General features: G+C 43.0%; 1 protein-coding gene across 1 annotated transcript in view; it reads right to left on the bottom strand.

Moving 5' to 3' along the window:
* The window catches only part of LMNTD1 (lamin tail domain containing 1), a 130,618-nt gene that overhangs the window by 19,652 nt on the left and 89,006 nt on the right, over positions 1 to 21,960 (bottom strand). Inside the window, exons 2-4 of the mRNA XM_061472182.1 lie at positions 15,403 to 15,520; positions 6,849 to 7,046; positions 2,686 to 2,884 (exon numbers count right to left, since the gene is read on the bottom strand). Of these exons, the coding sequence (XP_061328166.1) occupies positions 2,686 to 2,884; positions 6,849 to 7,046; positions 15,403 to 15,520 (515 nt within the window). The remainder of the gene's footprint in view (positions 1 to 2,685; positions 2,885 to 6,848; positions 7,047 to 15,402; positions 15,521 to 21,960) is intronic.

Raw genomic sequence — 21,960 nt, 5'->3', positions numbered from 1 at the left:
AAAAGAGACACCCTGCAGATTTAATACTGCTCAGATGAGAAAGTCAGGGAAACATTCAGGGAACATTCTCATTGAACGGACACCACAACTGTCTCTATGCATCAGTGCCAGGACACATCTTACAGTATTATCACCCTCCTAGCTCACAGCTGATAGCTGAAAATCCTAATGCAGCGAGTCCCAATGCTTCTGAAAATTCTGATATCTCAAATCCCATCCATTTCTCAGCATGACATTAGTTAACAATCTAATTAAACATATAACCCTCAAGGTGCTTTAAGTATTTTCACATATTCTCAAAAGCAAATGGATGTAAATTAAACTCAATTATAAACAAGAAAATCAAAATATCCTAGTTGGCCAAACCCACATATTTCTACTAGTTTGTGTGTTGTGGCCTCATGACAAACCAGATCCAGCCATACTGCTTGTCATTTCTCTATAGAAGTGCTACTAAATTACATCTTCATACTGTGTATACTCACAGGATGTTGTATAATGCAATACCAAATTAAAACATTGGATATTGTGTACTACAATGTAATTTTATTTTTTTAATGTGTATAACAAGAAAGGGTATAGCTTAAATTCAAATTGAGTGGAATTAAAAACCCCCAACCTGGTAGTTTGCTAGCACAGTGGAATATCGTAATAGCAATGAATCAAATGAGAATGAAAATAGTTGCTTAATTTATGCATTAAACAAGTTTAACCACACACAAAGCAAACTGTCATTGCCTTTTACTCTTTATCTTCAACAATTAGCAGAGCTAATGACTTCTTTTGCTTTCTGTATGATACAAGACAGGGTTCAATCCCCACTGGAAAACAGTTCACACAAAACAAGGAAATGCATAAAGGGGAAGGTGATCTCTTTTATCTCCTAATATTTATCTAGAGTTATTCTCCTCAGGCCCAATCAAACAGTAAGGTGTCTCTCATTATTTGGAAACAGCCTTAGAGCTCTGAACATAACTGGAGCTTTCATGCTGGCTTTCAAAGGTATCTTTTCATGGCTGTCCCTGTAATGTCCTGAGAATTACACAGATCTCTTTATGAAAACATATGGAAGGAGCACCATGGATTTACAAAGACTAAGTCCATGAGAAAAGTGCCTATAAAGTCAAAAGAATTACAAAACGAATGAGAGCAGGGAGACCAGTAGGCACCAAAGAGCTGGAAGTCAGGGAAGCACTTTATCAAGTGCCTCTCAAAATATTACCTCCCGTTGGCTTAGACGTAAATACTGTCACAGGAACTGTCTGAAGGACTGCAAACAAGGAATAATAATAGACAAGGGGGTTGCATCTCATATGTTTCCTATAGGGACAAAGAGTAGCTGTCGTTTCAACAAAGCATTTTCACTTGTGCAAGGGGGAATGAAACAGCTGGTTAATAAAATATGTAGATAACATCAAGTTGAGAGAAGAGGGTAGGGGAACACAACTGAGTTCCAGAGAAATAGTACAAACAGCCCTGGAGAGCTTAGAAATACAGGAAGGAAATAACTGAGATGCAGCTCCTGGAAAACAGTACACTAATTCATCAGGGGAGAAATAGCTGTCACTGAAGGGAAAAAATCATTGAGAGCAATAATGTTGAAAGAAGGCTAGGAGGAAGCCAATGAACCAGAAAAATACTGATAATTAACAAGGAACTATAAAAGTGTACCAAAATTATGAATGATCCAGGGACTAATTTATGGGGGAAGAAAAGCAAAAGAGCTAAAATGCTTGTCTTCAATAGATAATCGCAGGGACATGTGATACCAGAATTGGTATAGCATGTAGTGGGTGGAAAATCCCCAAAAGGAAAAGGATTTGTGTGACTATCACCAATTAAATATCACTGTAAAAGCAGAAACGTAGGTTGACTATTGTAAAAGCAACCTTACCAATAAACACATGCAGGCCTATCTGCTGAACAACACAGTGGGAAGCTGTCTGTAGCAGACAGTGTCCACGTAGAGGCTACCCTTAAAACTGGAGTTGTCAACCATTGTCATTTCTCTGAAGGAGACAGATTCAAGATAACGGAAACCAGCTGAGGATCTGTTTTGATAGGTTATTCCCACCCTTAGTATATGCAAAGCTAACTGAAAGATGGGAAATGTCTTTTTGGGACAATTAGCTTCTCTAGGAGACAATACTTTACTTTTTAATGGGGTTTCTAGGTGGGTATAAACCATATACAGCCCAGTTATTCCTTTAGCTGCCTGTCACTGCCTTTGATAGCTTCATGCAGCCCACATAGTACCCTCTGAAGTCCCCTGCGTTATCAGTTCTATTCTTGGATTCAAAGTTAGGTGGGATCGGTCAAAGACAAGGCCAAACCAGCCATAATGTACTGTGTTTCTGCTCCTTTTATGGACTACCTTCACAAAGGGGGGGTCTTTGAATTTGTATTCAGGAATATTGAAAGGGACCTGGTAAAAGAAGGGTAATTAAGCCTTTCTGAAAGTGAAGTCCAATTTGGGGACAGTTGTCCCTAAAGAAGTGAGTCAGATCCTTACATTTCAAAGCCTGTGATGTTCTCCAATATATAAACAACATATAAACAATATAAACAATAACCCAGTCTCTTATCAAGGGTTTGCCTGTGCTTCGCAGCTCCTGTACAGGAGGCATTGCAGCAAACACCATCTCTTCCCTACAACCTGAAGGTGAGTGCCAGCTGTGCCTGTACCTGGATGCAAACTCTTGGTACTCCTCATAAGCAGAACGTCTCCTAGGATTCTGCATGCATCTAAGGCTCTGGGCAATCTTCCTTGAGTCAGTAAACAAAGGGCTGAAGCTCCTCCGTCCTGGCACTGTCATGAAAAGGCTAAGGTTTCTTGAGGAAGCAGAGTTCCAGCTCGGCATTTCAGTACCATGTTCGGGCTGAGCTGATGAGCAAGCAAAAGACAATGACACTGAGTTATGCAATATTAACAGAAAGACAAATTATGAGAAACAATATTTTTTTTTTTCTTTTTGTGCTAGCAAAATTGGAACATTTTACTTCCTCTTTGCCTCTTATTGCAGCAATGCTTAGCAAACACTCCTCTCAAAGTGTTAAACCTATGGCTATAAAACAGAGCACAGTTGGTAAACTGAGTATTTTCTTACTGACATGTAGATTTATTACATCATTGGAATTACCTTGGGTACCGAAAAAACAATAAATTATGCCATCAGTGGTGTAATTGTCATCCTACAATTTCAATCCTGTTAGACAGCATAGCATCAGCTGTGAGTAGATAATGAATATATCAAGGCTCCCTTCCAATTACAAAATGAAAGTGATAACATCCCCTGATCCTCTTTTTGTTCCTTTTTTCAAATATAAGTGTTCAAGGGGGACTTTGCCAGGACTTCCCATTCTGGCAAAGGCAGGTAGAACCAGAGAGGGGGAACTTAACTCTCATCAAAGACTCTACACCAAACTAAATCCTTTTCAGTGCCTGTTTCTCAGACTGTACATTTGAGGTTCCTTCAATACTTTATGTTGTGTCTTATACAAGACTCACTCCACCAGAAAATCTATCTCTAACCAGACCTGGTGGGACAGCCTTAATCTTGGGGGAAGATGCATCCCTCAGCTCATATTAGCTCTGAAATGATAGAGCAGATATGTAAGCAGACTTGCTTATATGAGTGTCTGGGTCAGACAGCATTACTGCAATGCAGATAAGCCTCGCCAGATCACTGGGAGTGTTGTCTACAGCGTTACATTTTTTTCATATGAGGATTTTTTAATTACCAAAAAGAATGCTAGAAATTCTGTAGTCCCTTCTCCCTGTGCATTTCATCATGGCATGGCTATGGCACAGCATCAGACACTCCTCAGTGCCATTTGTAATCCCTTCCCTTGGGATTCCAAGGGAAGCACTATTCCAGCCCTTGGACAATGCTGCTGGTTCACTTGCCTGCATAAAACTAGCAGTTAGTGGCAGGCAAGTGTAATAGCACAGGGGTAATAAGACGGTGAAATGCTACAGCACAAGCCGTCTAAAGAGAAAGGTACAGCTGGTCTACAGCTGAAAGTGTGACTGATTTAAGAACCAAACTAGGAAATACTGAAGAATGGCCTTTGGGCTTTTGGTAGCAGGGAAAGAGCACGAGGGGCAATGAACTCCCTAAGCCAGGAACTAGAAACATTGGGATTTGTTTTTCTGGGCTGGAGCCTTTGGTAGATCAAACACCCAGAGCGACAGCCGAACTGGCAGCCGCAGGGTGAACAGACTGTGTTAAAGCTGCTTTTCACTGATGTGTCAACAAGCCAGTCTGTTCTGAGATCAGACCGGTGGTTGCTTTTGCTGTTGCTAGGATCTAGCGTTCTAAAAGAAGGCTTTTGGGGAGCCTCTAGGAGGGGCCCTGACACTGTTGAAATTCTGTGGGATCAAATGACTAATTTCCTTATGTTCCTTTGGAAACTACTGTCTAAACTGTGGTAGTGCTCCACAAACACTCAGCAGGGGAAAATGCTGTGGGGGAAGCCTCCAGGAAAGCATCTGTTGGGCAGAAAAAAAATCTCCTCTCCTATGGTATCCCGAACTCCAGGAAACCTCATCTCCATCAGCCATTAAGCTGCCTTAAGTAGTTCATCCTGGGGCACCATCTCTGTCCTGTAGGCTCTCCTTGTTTGGGTTTTGTTTTTTTTTGGTGCTGTTTTGCTTTGGTTTTGTTCCACAGCAAGGGACACCTATACCCTAAAATTCATAGTGGAGTGCTTAGGAAGCTTTCCTAAGGGAGAAGAGGCTCTCAGTTCAAACTCACCTTGTCCAAATCAGTGCAATGATTTTAATCATGGTTTTCCACTTAGGAGGCTGGATTAACTTCCAGGCAACAGTGTGGAGGGGAAAAGGGATCTGACCGCAAATCTTGCTCTCTAATGTGCTTCATTGTTTGCTGGTAAACATACGGGAACCTGAGGGAAGGACTTGAACTTAGTGGCAAGCTCACACTCCAAAGGGTGGAACAGGCCCACTGCTTTCCACATATCTACCTTGCATCATATGTATAAACATGCCCTAATTTTCTTGAAGTGGATCATTAACTAAAGACGCGACTGGGAGGACAGGCACAAACAAATGTGAGCACGCACACATGTGCACGCACACAGTTCTCTGTGGGAGGCGACATCAGCCCCTTTTCCTTTGAAGACTAGGCCATTAAAACACTTTCACAATCTTTTCTCCTTTCAGAGGGCTGTTCATAGCAGGAGGACATACACTCCTTTTGGACAGCAGACAGACTGGGGTCTTTCATTGTTTTCTAATTTGTGGGGTGAAATCCATCTTCATTCATCAATACACTGGAGTGATCAACATTGGAAAAACCCCCTCTCCCAACCCTGGGGCAGACAAGCGCTGCTAGAATAAGCTGCAGCTGCTCCCTCCCAAGCCCTTCATCACAGCGCTTCACCAAAGCTAAGTGTTTTGATTTGGTTCAACAGGCAGAAATGAAACATTTCAACTGAAGAATGTCCAAGCATTTTGTCTAGGTCAAATGAAACATCTCGTGCTTTCCAAACATGCTGTTCCCCCAGCAGCTGAATTAATGAAGCCTAGTTTATAATGACTTTTCCCCTTCATTCTGCTTCCCCATACCCCTGTCCTGGCTTCATCTGGGCTCTCCTCCTATGGTTAATAAATGGGAAGGAGGAAAGGCCATACCAACCTTCTCTTCAAGAACAGCACCAACTGTATCTCTCATGTCTAAAGTAAATACTTTTAGAAAATCTGTAAGGCCTCATCCCTGAGGACACTATTCAAATATTTTTATTTCCCCCCAATGTCAGTCTTTCCATTTTTATGGTTGTGCAGCTCTAAACCAAGTGCCAAAATATCAGAATTGCCCACTGACAAGAAACTCTAGTCATAACTATGTTTCAAGAGCTGTGCTGCATCCCTCTTTCACAGGATGTTGAGCAAACCCCCTGGTACAATTGGCATCATCACTCTGATCTGTGTCAAAGTAACTAAAGAGAATTTAAAAATCTATGGGGACAAAATGCTCTATTTCGCTGCAAGGTATGTAACAGAGATTCGTCCTCCTTTCTTAGGCCTCCCTTGCACAGAGCAACACTCACACAAATCCCCACCCAGAACCAATTCTTCTTAGACTTGTCCTGTGTTTCTGTGAGAGCCAAAAGATCTGGTGGCCAAGTGCAAAGCCTGAGCCTTTGTCCCATGAGCAGCACTCTGCTGCAAGGTCGCTGGTGTCACTGCCCTCTGCCTCACAGCACAACACTTGAGAAAATGACATGGAGAAGGAGGCAGAGGGTGCAGAACCTCTGCTGGCATTGATGTTGCTCTCAGCCTCATCCTGTGATTATGAAACAGTCACAACATCTGCAACAGGGAAGAGCTGGATGCTCACTCTTCAGCAGCTTAATCTGGACCTGTCATGGCTCCCAGAACATGTGCATGCATCTTTCCACAAACCTCCACCATACCTCTATGTACTGCTTGGAGCACGGATGCAGATTTTTCTACATGGGAAAGCTAAGCCTATTATAAGACATGAAAATAAAAGGTTCTTTTTACATATGGAGTACTACTGCAGCTACACCCATTGTGAAACACAAGGAAATAACACCACTTAGTCCAGGGAACACAGGAATATTCTCTACCACCTGAGGCCTCACTTATCACTCTCATGTTTGGAGATATGAGCAGTCCCAGTCAGAGAGTAGGATATGAAATGGTATGTGGGCCACTCCACTCCAATATAGCCAAATATGACATACAAAGAAAGCCTCCTCTCAAGCTATACGGTTGCATTTTTACACTGTCTGCACATGGACAAATAAAAGACTCTGGTTTCTGTCCTAAATACAAACCAGTTGAGTCTCCAGAGGCTTACCTGTGGATCTCCTTTGCAAAGCCTGAGTTAGGCCAGAAGATTGTGCCAGACTGGGTATGTCTGTGGTCCTTCTGTCAGAGGGAGGAATAGGTAAACCCACCAAGGTCATGACTGAAGAATTCTGTGACCCGTCTAGTGTGGAGCTTGGAGCGAAGGAGCCTGCAACCGATAGCTGAGACCACCAGGAGGACATCATGTCTCTGCTGTATGAAAAAATGACCCTTCAGTAATTTGTCAAGTAAACAATCTTTAAAACCAAACCAAAGCATACATTGGTCACTTTGTCTACTAAATAAAAAGGAAAGCAAGAACAGGATCTTATATGGGGACAAGTCATATCACTATTAACCTGGAGAATGATTTCTCAACCTCTTCCTCATTTTAAAGTGGACACAGTCCTAACTAAGTAATACTACATCGTGATACAGCCAACAAACCTATCTTCAGCTCTGAGTAACATGCTTGTACCATCTAATGTGTCTTCATGCTGGATTGACTATTTGTCACATCCTTCCATCTGAGCAGGTCCATATCTGTGATGAGATCTTTGCATTCTTCTAGGCAGGTTGTGGCAGCTTCTGGCTGAAATCTGTAAGTCTTAATTCTCTTCTGCGTGCCAACACGGGCATGAGCAGACAAGAGTTGAGCAAGTAGTGTCTTCTCCCTGAGCCAAATGAACTTAAGCCACTTACTATCTGGAAGCTACCTTGCCAAGTCAGCACAGCACCCATCCTAACTAATATAATCGTTTATTAGGTTTTGGACCAGAGTCGGCTTATATCCATACTTCTGGGAGCACAGACAGAGGGATTTGGATTTGTCTGCACTTTCCTTAACCACGACATGCTTCTAGATGCCAACTATGTGGATTGCTCCCTTAGAAGGATGACCAGACATCCTGCAGGGCCTTTGTGTTTGCAAATACCTTCCACTACCATCTCACAGGAATTGCTGAGTTCCCCATATTAAGTCCTTCAAAAGAAAGTCTTTGTCCTTCTTGAATTTAAATAATTACATGGTTCATTTTATGTCATTCAGGGAACCCTGTAGAATTCCTTACTGTGGCACCAAGCTGCTGCTGCAGAGTCAGGACAGCAAGAGAGGTTCAGGGAAGCTTCAGCCTTGCCTCATGAGACAGGATGTGGGGGCTCTTCCAACTGCCCAAAAAGGGTGGAAGTTGCATGTCTTGTGAGGACAATATGGTGCCCTAGCAAGAGTTACTGTTCTCCAAAGCATAATTTCTCTGTCCCGCTCAAGGCATCAGTCCTTTGCATTGCCTCTCATGGGCTATGCCACTGCAGCTCCATGAATCCTATGCAGCCACTAAAAACATGAAGTCATTTACCTATCAGAGACAAGTAAGTTAAACTGTGCACTTTTTAAAGGAACTTATGGGATTAAAGACCATGTGCTTGTAAATGCAGAGGGACTCCCTGCACACACAGAGAGGCCATCATTCTAAGGACTTCCGTGATCTACACTGTGAAACAGGATAACAGAAAAAGTGCACTGTTCCTATGATACTGACATGTGTAGGACTTCTTTTAATTAGAAAACTCAAAGCTTAGCAGCATCTGTTGAAAGCCTCAAAGGAAGAAAAACTGTGTGTGTATTCATCCTTGTAAATATTCCCAGGAACACTATTTTTGGTCATGGCAACACAGTTGAGACTGACGGTATACAAGCTGGCAGCTTTTAGGCCACATTGGCAGGAAAAGAGTTTCCTTCCCAAGCATCTGGCCTTCATCTGTGCGGATACACTTGGTCAGGCCATTTATTTTATGATCTCCACCTGCATGTATGTACCTATGCCTCTGCCTGTGTGGGTGGGTAGGGCTGAGCATTTGCTGTATGTTGAAGAATTACAAAATTAACTTAATTACCTCCTGCTTCCAGCTATGGTTGTACAAGTCCAGAGCAATTTCAATAACTTTAGTGGAATTACTTGTGGGTTTATACAGGTGTCAGTGAGAGCACAGCTGAGCCCAGAGCAAAGCTCTACTAAGTGCCAGCTCATAGAAAACAGCCACAGAGACTGGCAACCTGATTCTTGTACCTAACAAAATTCCTGCTTGTGCAATGGATGTCATCCACAAGCATTACGCATTAAAACACATTATGGAATCTAAAATACAAATAAAGTTGTTGTGGTCTTCCTACTAGATAGAGCAAGAGGATGTTAAAATGTTCACCCCATCTTGTCACTGCGTAGAGTAGAAATGCCTGCACTACAGGCTGTGATCAAACAGAGGAGTGGACCAAAGTCTCGCTTCATTAAAGGAGGCAGCTAATGACCGTAGTAGTACCGGGATGACACATCACAACTAAAACCACTCAGATTTGTTTGCCACATAAATCTCTGTAGTTTCCAGCCAAAAAGGATGTGTTGATTAAAATGGCTCTGGAGGTCTTTAGTTTATCAGCTGGCAAATGGCTCCAGCAGACAAAAAAGCATAAATTTTATGGTTTGCTTTATATAATGCATAAATTATATTTATAATATCTTATGTTAATTATACTATGTTATGCTATGCTACGTTACACCTGTTTTATTATTTTATGCATCTATGCACAGATACCTACATATGTCTGTGAACAAATTAATGGTAAGCAAGATTCAGCACTCCTGCACGAAATCAAGTTATGTCAGTGTAAAGCACATCATGTGTGACAGGGGGACCAGATGACTGAAGCAGGTTTAGAGAATTTGCTTCTTGTTCCTTTAGACTTTCTAATATAAAGAGATCAGATAGGTCTATATTTATTGATAGATATGCAGCCATTACATTTTCCTTTAAGTTATTCTTTCCTTCAAGAGGACCTTTATTCTGTGGGTTTTGGCACCACAGCTGGTTAGTGAATCCCCATCCTTCCACTCTGGTTTGCAGATTTCAAGTGTATGCAGTTTCAATCTACAGGAATAGCATGAGGAGAACTGCGCAAGTGAAATTCATGCCTACTCCAGGACCTTGCAACACAATTTAGCTACTGACTGCTAGGTGGAACCTGAGCAAACAGCTCTGTTAAGTGGATAGAAAAAGCAGAATGAAAACTGCCATGGTCATTTTACTAATTACTCTCACAACTGTTCTTCCACTGCCTTTTTCAGGCACGGCCCCTCCAGCAGGTGCTTGTGGCTGTCTTGTTTTTCTCTAAGAGAAGGAAGCAGTTGCCTTTAACATTTTATGTGCAAGGAACAAAATAAGGTGAGATGGCCTAGGTTAGGAGGCTGGGTATGAGCTTCAGCAGTGCCAGGTGACGGCTCCCACTCTGAGTCTTCTTGGAGAGGTAAAGGGCTCCTTGACTTCAGTCACAAGTGTCTCAGAGACAGATGGGGTGAGGTTGGGTTGGCAAATCTACATGGGTTGCTTTGCCTTTGGTGTGCCTCCAAAACAAAGGATTCCTGGTAATTCAGCATGCAGGGGACTGGAATTTGATTTGGAAGAATACAGGGAAGAAGCTAAGAGCAGGTTGGACCTTTTCTAGGCTTTACAAAACTACTTCCTGTGGAGACAGTGTTCTCACGGGAGAATGCACAATTAGTACATAAACTCTGAATAATCCTGAAAGATACAGCAAGGCCATGAGAGGCCCGAAGAAGCTTAAGCAAGCAAGATAAGAAGAAGCTGGAATTCACTGAGTTAATGAGAACTGTGGACTGTTGGCAAGCTTTTGAGGTCAAGTTCTCACACCTGTGCTTAACCAATTATATGTTAGTCACTAAGGATCTTCAAGACACATATCCAATCATAATATGCCAACTCACTGTAAGTGCATGTAAGAAATAGTATATAAGGAGTTAAGGCTTTGTAATAAATTTGGCAATCACTTGATCACATTGATCGTCTCTGCGCTGTCCGTGACTCCCGCGTCAACAAGTGGCGCCCAAACAGGGACCCTCCGATCGGTAACTCGACGAAGACGAGTTTGAAGGTGTGACAAAAGGAGGGGGCGGAGAGCGCTGGGAAGTCAGAGGTCTGCAAAACTTTGCGAATCTCGCCCTGATCAGGTGAGCGGCTGGGGAGGAGATGGGGCATTTGCTATCCAAAGAGGAACAGGCGGTGGTGAAGCTCCTCCAACACATTCTCTCTAAGAGAGGACTGCAATATGATAGTGCTGCCTTACAGAGGCTGTTAAAGTGGTCCCGTGATCGCGAGGTTAGTAAAGGGACCAAAGATGCACAGAAACACTCTACACTTTGGAGATTGGTGTTCGAGACTTTGAAAGAGATGAAATTGGAAAGGGCGGCGGTAGCTTCTGTATTTGCCGCCACAGCTCCAGAAGGGGCTGTCTCCCCTAACCCCCATCATAGTGCTGTGGCTATGACTTTTGCACCTGCTGTGGTACCTGGAGCGGCGCTGAAAAAATCAACGCCCCGAGCCCAGGAAAGCAAGAGCCAGGTTCGCAGACGGCCACATACCGAACGAGACACCTGACAAGAAAGACATAGCTGTGAACAACAGAGACCCTGAGTTCGACCCAGGATCAGACCCCAAGTCCCCTGAATCCGAGCCAGATTTATATCCTCTGCTTCCAGACTTCGACTCTTCGTTTCCCTGGTCCGTCTGCTCAGCTCATCAGCAACTACTCACTGGCCTTGGAGATGCTCAGCTGCAACAAATGATGAAAAAGCTTGAAGCCCTCAAGGCTCGGGTTGACACATCTCCATTGGTGCCTCCACCTTATCCTCCGTAAAACCCCTTCCTTAAAGAAGGCAAACAGGGGGAGGGGGTGGGAGAGGTATTGGGGGGCACAAATCCTGTGCACTGTTGGCACGGGTTAATCAAAGATGCGATTATTACTGGTGAATTTTCTGCAGTGGGCCTCTCTGCATATCCTGTGTTTACTACGTAGCAGGGGGTTAAAGAGTGGGAAGCTTTTGATCTCAAAATAGTTAAGGAGGCCTGACAAGCGGTGGCCACATATGGGTTAAAATCCTCTTATGATTTTTTTTGCGATTGACAGGAGACTTTAATGACTCCCCTGCTATAATACGTGGTCAGGCATTAGGTTCAGGTTATATGACTAAAACTCCGGGTATTCTGGTCCAGTACAAGGATTTGGAAACCGGCATTTGGAAAGGTCCTGCGGAAGTAAAACTAACAGGTTGAGGTTATATGCGTGTAAATTACAGATTCCAGTTTGCGGTGGGTGCCAGCTCGATGGGTGAAACTCTGGAAAGAGTCAGCATCACCCCAGGACACCCGCCTTGTCAGTGATTGAATGAATTGAAATTTGAGCTCAGGACATCCGTTTTATGGATGTTTTCAGTCCTTCTTAAAGTGAAGGGAGCAACCTTTTTTACGTTAAAAAAACAACCAAACAAAAAAACACAACCAAAAAAACGCCCCCCCCCCCCGAACCTCCAGGGAAGCGAGATCAGTGTGGGATATAGAAGTATTGTGTGATTTTCTGGTGGTGGGAAGATCTCTCATATGCTCTTATCAGGGGTATTGGACATGCTGTGATGGACCGTGGACTTGGGAGCCCATATACAACTCATTTAATACAGTTTCTCTGTGATAATCATGTATTAGAAGTTGGTAAATGTAAGTATGTCCAGGTTTCTATCAACCTTTGGAGACCTTTATAGATATTGCTGGCCACTTCTTCCAACATAGGCTGGCCACCTGTGTCGGAATGAGTGTGCATTTTGGTCAGTACAAAAGCCCAAGCCTCATGCGCTGTGGGGGAGGCAGAGCCTTTGCAGGGACACCTGCTAAGGATGAGCCTGCCACCTCGCACTGCAATGATGCTTCTCAGAGCTGGTTTGCTGTTAGTCTCCACAGGGTCCTTGTGCCACGTTCTGTACGTGGGACTGTAGTGGGAGTAATGATTGTCTGGATTTTGTGCTTCAAATATTGTAGTTGTGTGGCGTGTGCTTGTGGGATCCCGTACGTGTGTGTGTGTCGAGGGCAGACGGTGTTCTGTGTATTTTTTGTTGTTGGGTTCATGTAAAAGTTTTTAACCGGTCGCAGTTTAACATTTCGGGCATGAAAGGGTTAATGCAAAAGTGCGGTTGCCGGCAGGTATTTATGGTTGCTGCTGAAGCAGGCAGGCGGCTGTAGCTGCTGCCGAGCAGGCCGGCGTTTGTAGCTGTGCAAAGCAGGGTGAGCGACTTTTGGGGAAAAAAACAAACAAACAAACAAAAAACCCTGACCTCCGATTCAGCTCCCGGTGCTCCACCGGCGGAACGGCCAGGATGGACGTCAGAGCCGAGGAGTGAAGGAAAAAAAAACAACAACAAAAAACAAACCAACAAAACAAACCAACAAACAAAAAACCCAAACAAAACCCAACCTCTCAATCTATTGAGGTATTGAGGCAGTTTGTAGAGACACCACAGACAAAGCCTAAAGAACACCCGCAACACAGTGGGTGCGGTAGGAGCCTTGCTTAGTATGTTTAAGGTAACCTGGGGGTGAGTCCAAGACCTGGAGGAATAGATAGATCGGTTGAAATAAGAACTGCTAACTGAAAAGGCGAGAGGGGTAGTGCAACCACAAGCTTTATGGGCGCCACTTAAGCAGCATCAGGGTGGCAGGAAAAAAAAAGAAAAAAAAAGAGGCAAAAAGAGGCAATGATGCAGCAAACTCCGTCACTGTTAACAACGTGCAGTTTAACCTGTCTGCTTCTCAAGAACTGATAACCTGGAGGAGGGGCTATATTTGTGTCCTCCTGCCTACAGGTCCATGGCGACTGCCTGCAAAGTTTGTCAAGCCTTGCCATGAGCTGGACAGACGAATGAAGGAACCTGATGCCTCAGCTACAGGAGCTTACCGTGAATACCCCAAGCAGAATGAGATAGAGGAAGAGAAAAATGAATGATTGCAAAACATCACCTGGGGGCAACTGAAAAGTAACATCCTGAATATGTGTGCTTGTAAAGTAGCTATTATTAGAGGCTGTGATTTTGTGTATAAAACCACCTGTACTTACTAGCCAGTTGCTAATGAGGAACTACACCTTGTATTGTATAGATTTGTCACTTGTAAAAGAGATGCTAGAGTATGGAAATTTGCAGTAGCTGCTAGAAAATGCTAAGGCAAAAGCTAGAAAGATTTTAATACAATGGTAGTGTTATAAAGCAGGTGATGGAACAAACTAAGAGGGTGGGAGGATTCCACTGGTAAGAAATTTCTTTGGCTAGTCCCTTGCTGCCATCAGCATCTTTAACATGCTGCTGCACCCTGTAATAGTTACTCTGCTAATGTAAATTTGTGTGTGCCTTGCTGTAGTAGCGACTTGTTACTGGATGAAACAGGTGAAACCCTGCATTGACAACAAGGTGCAAGGACTGAGGCTGACCAAATGCCTGCTACCACAGTCAAGGGCAAGACTGGGTTGGCCTCTGTGTTTGCCACCAAGAAGAACCTTTCGCTCTGCTGTTGGCTGCAACCCAGCAGGCGTGGAGCGGTGGGGACACATGCCATGCCAGACCTTGATGTGAAGGATCAGAGAGCTATACAGCCTGTTATAAGAGAGCCATACAGCAGAAAAAAGGGGCAAGCCCAGGCAGCCTCTAGTTGGCATATGTTGGAGATATAATCTAGCCCAGATCCCCTGCTGAAGTAGGGTCACCCAAAACATATATAAAACATAAAGGGGGAAGATGTGGAGACAGCGTTCTCACAGGAGAATGCACAATTAGTACATAAACTCTGAATAATCCTGAAAGATACAGCAAGGCCATGAGAGGCCCGAAGAAGCTTAAGCAAGCAAGATAAGAAGAAGCTGGAATTCACTGAGTTAATGAGAACTGTGGACTCTTGGCAAGCTTTTGAGGTCAAGTTCTCACACCTGTGCTTAACCAAGTATATGTTAGTCACTAAGGGTCTTCAAGACATGTATCCAATCATAATATGCCAAATCACTGCAAGTGCATGTAAAAAATAGTATATAAGGAGTTAAGGCTTTGTAATAAATTTGGCAATCGCTTGATCACATTGATTGTCTTTGCGTTGTCCGTGACTCCCCCGTTAACAACTTCCCCTAAAGGGAACAGGTATTAACAAAAGTTCTACAAAATAAAACCTGTTTAACTGAGAGGGGAAGGGAAATAGATCTTGGCAAAGACTTAAAGTACACATAGTACTGGAATTAAAATTGCTGGACTTGAGCAAGTTGGAAGCTTGAGAAAACTGGGGATCCAATGCAAGCTTTACCACGTTGGCTCATGGGTACTTCTGAAATAAATATGGACAAAAGAGTGAACAGCATGTGAACAACATGCTCTGCTCTAGGAGATCAGGTGGGGTAATAATGGGCCTCTCAGGAAAGGAAGAACTGCTAGGAACTTGGGAGGCAAAATTGTGTCTAGCACAATAACAGAAGAAAATTTCTAAGTAATACTCTTCCACTGATGCCTTTACAAACCTGATATTCTTTTTTTTTCTGAGGTAAAGGACTAATAGAGGCTTGGTGGCAGGGACCTTTCTTTGTCTGCCGTAAAACTCAAAAAAACCAAGAAAGTGACTACTCAAAGACAGATTTTTAAAGAGTTGCATGGCAAAACAGGTGATAACATAAACAGCAATTGATTTTTCCTATTAACTCTCCCACCTTCTTTGTCCAGGCACATCTCTGGTTGACTTGATTTCACTTTCCAGAAAGACATGCTTCTCCTGAGCTCCCTTCAGTGCTTCCTTCATGGCAGGAAGACCTTGTGCATCCTAGTAAAAAATGGCATGAAATCAGAGGGAAAATGTTTTTTGAAGTTTGTGATCATCACACCAGCTAACCTAACATGGACTTTGGATCTGAAAAACAAAAGCTTCATATTTTGCTCACTGTGCCAAAGGAGCTTCCCATGTTTTGTAAGTTTGGCTACCTATAATATTGATTTAATGAGCCAAACAGGAGAGTGTTCCTGTAAACTGCCATCCTTCAAAAGTGGCCTTGACTCTCAGCCAGGAAAAAGCTGGAAGAATTGACATCTCTCCACATAAAACAGTTGTGCCACTATGATGGAAGATGCTGCCCACAGGACAGTGTGACTAAGGTACAGCTCTTCAAATACACACCCAAACATGCACTGTACGTTGCACTGAGTAACTGGGCATGCTATAGAAATGTATAGACATCTCTCAACAACTTATGCACTGACCACTTCTTAAGAAGGTTAATACCACTGCTCTTGGAAGCACATGCATTGGGAAAAGAACTTGCTTGGCTCCTGGGAAATGACTGCTCTGCATTACTGAGCAGGGAGAGCAACGTGAGGCAGTCTCTGTGCAGCACATAGAAGCATAGAATCATTTAGGTTGGAAAAGACCTAAAAATCATTGAGTCCAACCATAAGCACACAAACTTCCAGACACACTGCAAGTTGGGAAACTGTCTGCCTCACCCAGGCAGGGCCAATATATCTCAGGGTCAATTGAGACAGTGGGCAACGGGTGTCAGTCAAAAAATACCCTGCAGAGCTTTGCCACAGGCTGGATTCTGGAAGCCACAATAACCATTACTCCAGTGTATCATTTGACATGCAGAAACAATTTGCTCACTGAGTGGTTTGACCTTCTTTAGTCTCTGCACAGAAGCCAATATTCTTGTAATCTGCAAACAAATTGAGCTACTTCTTAGCTTGAGTAGGACAGGTCAGTGTCTCATTGCTGAGCATCACACTTCCAGTGTCATCATTTTTCTTTTACCATGAGAAAAACCTTCCAGAATTTTATTACAGTAGCATCCCCGATGATTTGTGCAATCAGTAACATAGACCATGGTTTCGAAGTTTAAGAGACTCCATATTAATTCTGTACACACAGTACGTGACAGCTGAAACATTTCTGGATTTGTTATCTTAAATCAGACTTGTTTGTACAGCCCCCTCCAAATAAATGAGTAGGCCTACTGACACTTCTGTGGTTTGATTGCTGCCAATTCGATACATGTGAGAAATAAACTTGTGACTGCCACAGTACGCTAGATTCAGGAGCATAAGCACTGCAATATAAATATTTTGAAAAGAAAGAACAACCATCTCCATGCTAAAATAATACAATTTTGGTCTGGGTTGAGGCACTAATAAAGGAAACTGCAATATAAAATCTAATAATGCCACAATATACTTACAAAGAGAATTAGTCTGGATTAAAAGACATATCCTTCATGCTAAACAAATACTTCTTCACATATAAACAGGGACAAGAAATAAATACAGAGAGTCATGGTTTCCACTTCGAGGAATGATGATCTAGCTAGTTAATGTAAAGAAAGCGTTGCCTTTGCTCGGATTGGCATGATGCCATTTATGACCTCATTAAAATATAAATAGATTATTGTTCATACATTTTGAGTCATGGAGGCAAACCAAGTGAAGTTGACTGGGGCAGCCTGTAGAAGAGCATGTCTCCAGCTCTTCCTTCCCCAGAGGTTTTCCTGATGCTCCTTCTGCAAAATAATGACAGCATGTCTGCAAAAGTCCAGCCGAAATGTTGCCATTGCCTAGCCAGACTCCTCTCCCTGTGGGAGGAGCGGTTCAGGGCCCAGCTGGCTCACTGCTCAGGTTCAGACAAGCAAGCCCTGTTAACAGCTGTATCTGCTGCGAGGACGTGAAGGAGTTTCCAGCCTGCTGGCTCCACTGCCTGCCAGACTTCTCCTTGCACATGCTTACTCGTTCGCTTGACCAGCGAGACACATTTCCCTTTGGGTTTGAAAGTGCCGCACAGAAGAAGTGAAGGAGTTTGTGCAGAAGAGAGTATCCTGCTCCATCTGTGTGGCCACTGCACATCTTGTGGGAATGATGGTAGAGCTGGAAACATGGTGCTCACCAGCTCCTGCCACCAAGCCTTGAGCGCTTGGAGGAAATCCCCAGTTTTGGGGAAATGCTGTCCCTGACACCTGGCTGCAGCTGAATACCAGAACAAAGAGATGATACCATACCGTGCCACTCAGCATCTTCCAGTTCAGCCCATGCCCACACTGCTGCTTTGCTGAAGGACGGGCAAAGCTGCAGCCCCCTGAGCCCCACCACGAGTGCTTGAAGCTGGTAAAGATACCGAACCAGCCACTCCTACACAGAGGGGAAAGTGACCTTTGGCTACTGTATCACCCCAGCGTCACAACCATGCAAGGACCATTCCCAGGCTCTGGGGCAGATGTGGCACCAACACAGAGTGGAGAAGTCCTTAAGCCCACATATCTCTCTCTTCTTCCAGACCTGGAATGGGGATTCCACAGCAATATTCATGGATTGGGTTAGTTTCCCTGTTAACAAAAGGTCCTCTGAAAATCAAAATCAAACCTTTTGATTTCTTCATTCTACACTGCAAACTAACAAAGATGATAATAGTAATTAACCCTGCATCCTAAATGTTAATTACAAAGGCATAGGTCTGAGAGTAAAATGTTCATTCCTAGTGAACTTTAATTAACCTCAAGGCCTAGTATTATTTTACTTTAAGACTTCTTACTAGACAATAGAAAAATTTCTGGTATTTAGATTTGAAGCACAAATGTTATCTAAGGACAGATGAGTTACAAGGTAAAGGAGCCATCTGCCTGATCCAAAAATATTTTGCTTGAACACGCAGTTATCTGTCTTTTAGTTAATATTTTTGAGTTGTTATTCACTGATTTTTCTAATGCCTTAGTACATATAGGACAGCTCTTGGGAGAATCATATGAGACTATCATATATATATATATATAAATCCTACATATGTATATGTAGATCCTACTTATATGCCTTCACCTAGGGGGCAGCTCAGGTTAATCAAATGCTGATTGAGTGTTCATTTCAGCTGAGCGCTCCAGACAGGTCTACATTCATCACTTCCAGGGTGAAAATTCATCCTGCTCTTGCTAGTTGTTTTCTAATCAGCTGACTGCTCAATTCACTTGATTGCTCCCTCTGACTATACTATGGCTGGCTGCTTCCTTTGCCTCCCAATCACACTAATTGACCTCTTAGTCAAAAATATTCCAGGTTTCAGTGCTCTGCTCACAGATAATTGCACCCTAACGGATAATTTTGGCTGAGCATTCAATGCATATTCCCAATACAGGCACTGAGAACAGTGACTTAGGAAGCGTTTTAGTTAGACTATTAGTGGAAATAATCTGTAGGAAGGCATGCATGTAGTCACACAATCACACACTATCTAGCTAGATGGGCATGGCAATTAACTTCTGGGTCTATCCAAGAGTTAGGGCAGGTGATAGAAGTTGGTCTCCTTAAGTAATCACAGTAGCTCAAACAAAACCTTATCAACCCAGTTCTGTTGCATTCTGTGCGAAACTAGCATCCATCCATGGAAAACTGATGGCCTCTTAAGTGACATCTCCCAGTTACCAAGATTAGGTTCTGTTAGAACTTCACTGTGTTCCCCATGCTATTCATGTGCTATTCAAAATGAGAGCTATCAGGAGCCAGTAAGATTTGGATTGGGCTCTAATTTAAAAGTCAGGTGTCAAGTATTCACTCGGCTGTCATCAAAAGTTAAAATAATACTGTGTGTATAAACTGCACAAACAGCAGGGAGCAGTTTGAATAGTGCTCAGAGACTTACCTTTGTCAGGAAAAGTGTGTGCGGTCAGAAGACAGGAATTAATTTGAAAAAGTGCATTCTAGTCAACACCTTGTTTCCATTATGTGCTGCCAAAGTAAATTAAGCACCTATGAAGTTCACTCAAGATTGTTAAAGGCTTGCTTGCTACCAAGGAATTAGTTTCTTAGGTTGGCCATCTCTGAAAAACCAAGGAAATTCAGCACATATAAAGAGCAAGCAATTTGTTGACTGAAAAAAAGTGTAACATCTGCTATATTTAGAGATTTGTCTAGGGTTTTGCTATAGATCTATTTTTAAAGACATGCAGTTTTGCATATACAATCTTATTGCAGACGACTTTCCAGAACTGTAAGGCACATCAGTCTGGGTGCTTAGGAAGCACAAAACCTCAAAATCTGAAAAACATTATTTCTGCAGAGCTTTCCCAAGGGATTGTATAATTCTGCACCTAGTCTAAGCCCAGAAACCCCACCTGCACACTCAAAGATGTGGCTACCTGAACCCTTTCCTGCAATGCAATGCCTTCCCTGGGGCAGGCAGCCACACAGCCAGCCCTGTGCAAGAGCCAACTCCTCTCTCTAAATGCAGGGAACAGCATAGAGGGCTGAAAAGGGCCTGTGCTGTGTGTGCATGCTTCTGTAAATGCAAACGTTTGGGCCTTTGGGCTTGCTAGATCAGATTGATACAAACTTCAACTTGTCTGCAGGGTCCCTTCATCAGCTATAAGCAGGGCTCTGTACTCCCTGACAAATAGGACTTCTAACACTCAGCAAGGATCCTTTGTTTCTATAGCTGTTTTAGGAAATGGCTTGAGTTACATTAAAAAAATGATGCTTTTGTTGATTCTCGTATTAGGGCAGAGGCAGAGCTTGGTGGGGCTACTACTTTGAAGGGACATGAGACAGCAATACTGTGCCAGAGTGCATCATTCTGTGCATAGCCTTTCAGGAAACATTTGCAAGGAAAACCAGCATCTGATATCTTCATTCTGTTTCAGCTATTAAACTTTACAGCAATGAGCTTTCAGTGTCATTCCCTAATACCCAACAGTCAAGGTTTAGATACAAAGCTAACATTTGGTTCAGACTGATTTCTGAAAAAGGAATGCTGTTTTGGTTCAGAATTTTCCTCTTTCCTTAGTTTCCATATAATCATTAAATTAATATCTATGATAATATTAACAATAACATTCTGACACTATGTCTTCACACAATTTGAAGGGACAGCAGAGGGCATATGCGGTCTTACTACCAAGAAACACCTATCTGACAGAGCAAGTTTTCAGAAGTATGAGCTCTGGCATCTTCTTTAGTGAAATTGAGCACTGGGAGAAAAGAACTATTCCTATCTGCTTAATTATAACTTGGTAACAATGGTGGGGCTGCTTTTAAAGGTGTTATTAGAAACTGAACAGACAAACCAGCTTTTTAAAACCCTAAGTCAACAAAAGATCAAAAGCAATATATTAATTTGAATTCCCATCATTATGAGGCAATTTAAAACCCAGCTAACAACCCTCAGTGACACCTTGTCTCGGGTAACACTAGGTCCTGTGCTCAGGCAGGGGCTTTGCCCCAGGGCACAGGGTACCCAGCTGAAGGAGATGGGATGAGAGATGATGAGAGTCCCAACACCCAGTGGTGATAAGCCTTATTTAGGGCTGATCAAGCCTTAGGCTCCTGTAGCAGAATTTGGGTCAAGAAACACCTATGTTTAAAGGCTGACACTGGTGCTGGTGTCTTCAGAGAGAGGCTGTAGCATCTTCCAGCCTGTCATCATTTAGACCTGTGAAATACTGTCAACTCAGGTGCTTTCCCAAGGACATAAACACAAAGGAAAGTACCAGCCAGGCTTGAGTGGGGAAAAGTATTTAGGATTCAGAATCTTAACATATTATTTTTTTCCCCTAAGTACAATGGAATTCCTCATCAGGGAAGTGCTGTAGGAGTACCTTTAGGATCCGGGATGCAACTGGAAGTAGGGGCAGCTTTCAGAATGTTTACCGTTCAGTCTCTGTATTTATCCTCTCAGGTCCTGTTGAGTGTTCCACTGCTAAAGCTACTCCCATAGCACTACCTGAGCCTCCTGTATGCAAAAGGCAGCCCAGGAGGTGTCTATGTGTACCACAGTCATCACAATCAATGCAAGGCAGACCCGTTCTGAGCCATAATCTAACAGCGACTGCAAACGGACTTTGGGAAGGATATGATCTGGGACTTGTAGTCATGTAAGAACCTCTTTGGAGACAATAGCTGCATGGTTGTTTAACTTCTGTGTTTTAGAGTTGGCATACTGTCACCATGCACTGTCTGGCCTGTTTTGTTTTTATTTGTCCACAGGCATTCAAAAATTAAAGTAACAGGTTTAGACCTGAAACCTATGAAGCTTGAGGACAGACTAAAAACACTATTTTCAGGTTGAGAAAACACAGTTTTCAATACTCAGGTTGGCAGGACAAAGGTAGTCACATGCACACATCTGGGTAGAAGCAAGGGTGAAATTCCAAGATATTTCAGTTTTCTGTATTTCAGAGCACAAAGGTAATAATTCAAACTCAGAAGGCAAAAAAGAGGTTTTCATCATGACAGCAAACTTCA

This window comes from Pezoporus flaviventris, unplaced genomic scaffold (genome assembly GCF_033815535.1).
Source record: "Pezoporus flaviventris isolate CSIRO_AGI_PZ_B2104156 unplaced genomic scaffold, CSIRO_AGI_Pfla_v1 ptg000070l, whole genome shotgun sequence".
Lineage (NCBI taxonomy): Eukaryota > Metazoa > Chordata > Aves > Psittaciformes > Psittacidae > Pezoporus > Pezoporus flaviventris.
Note: the sequence above shows the minus strand (reverse complement) of the source record. Positions and strands in the feature narration are given on the sequence as shown.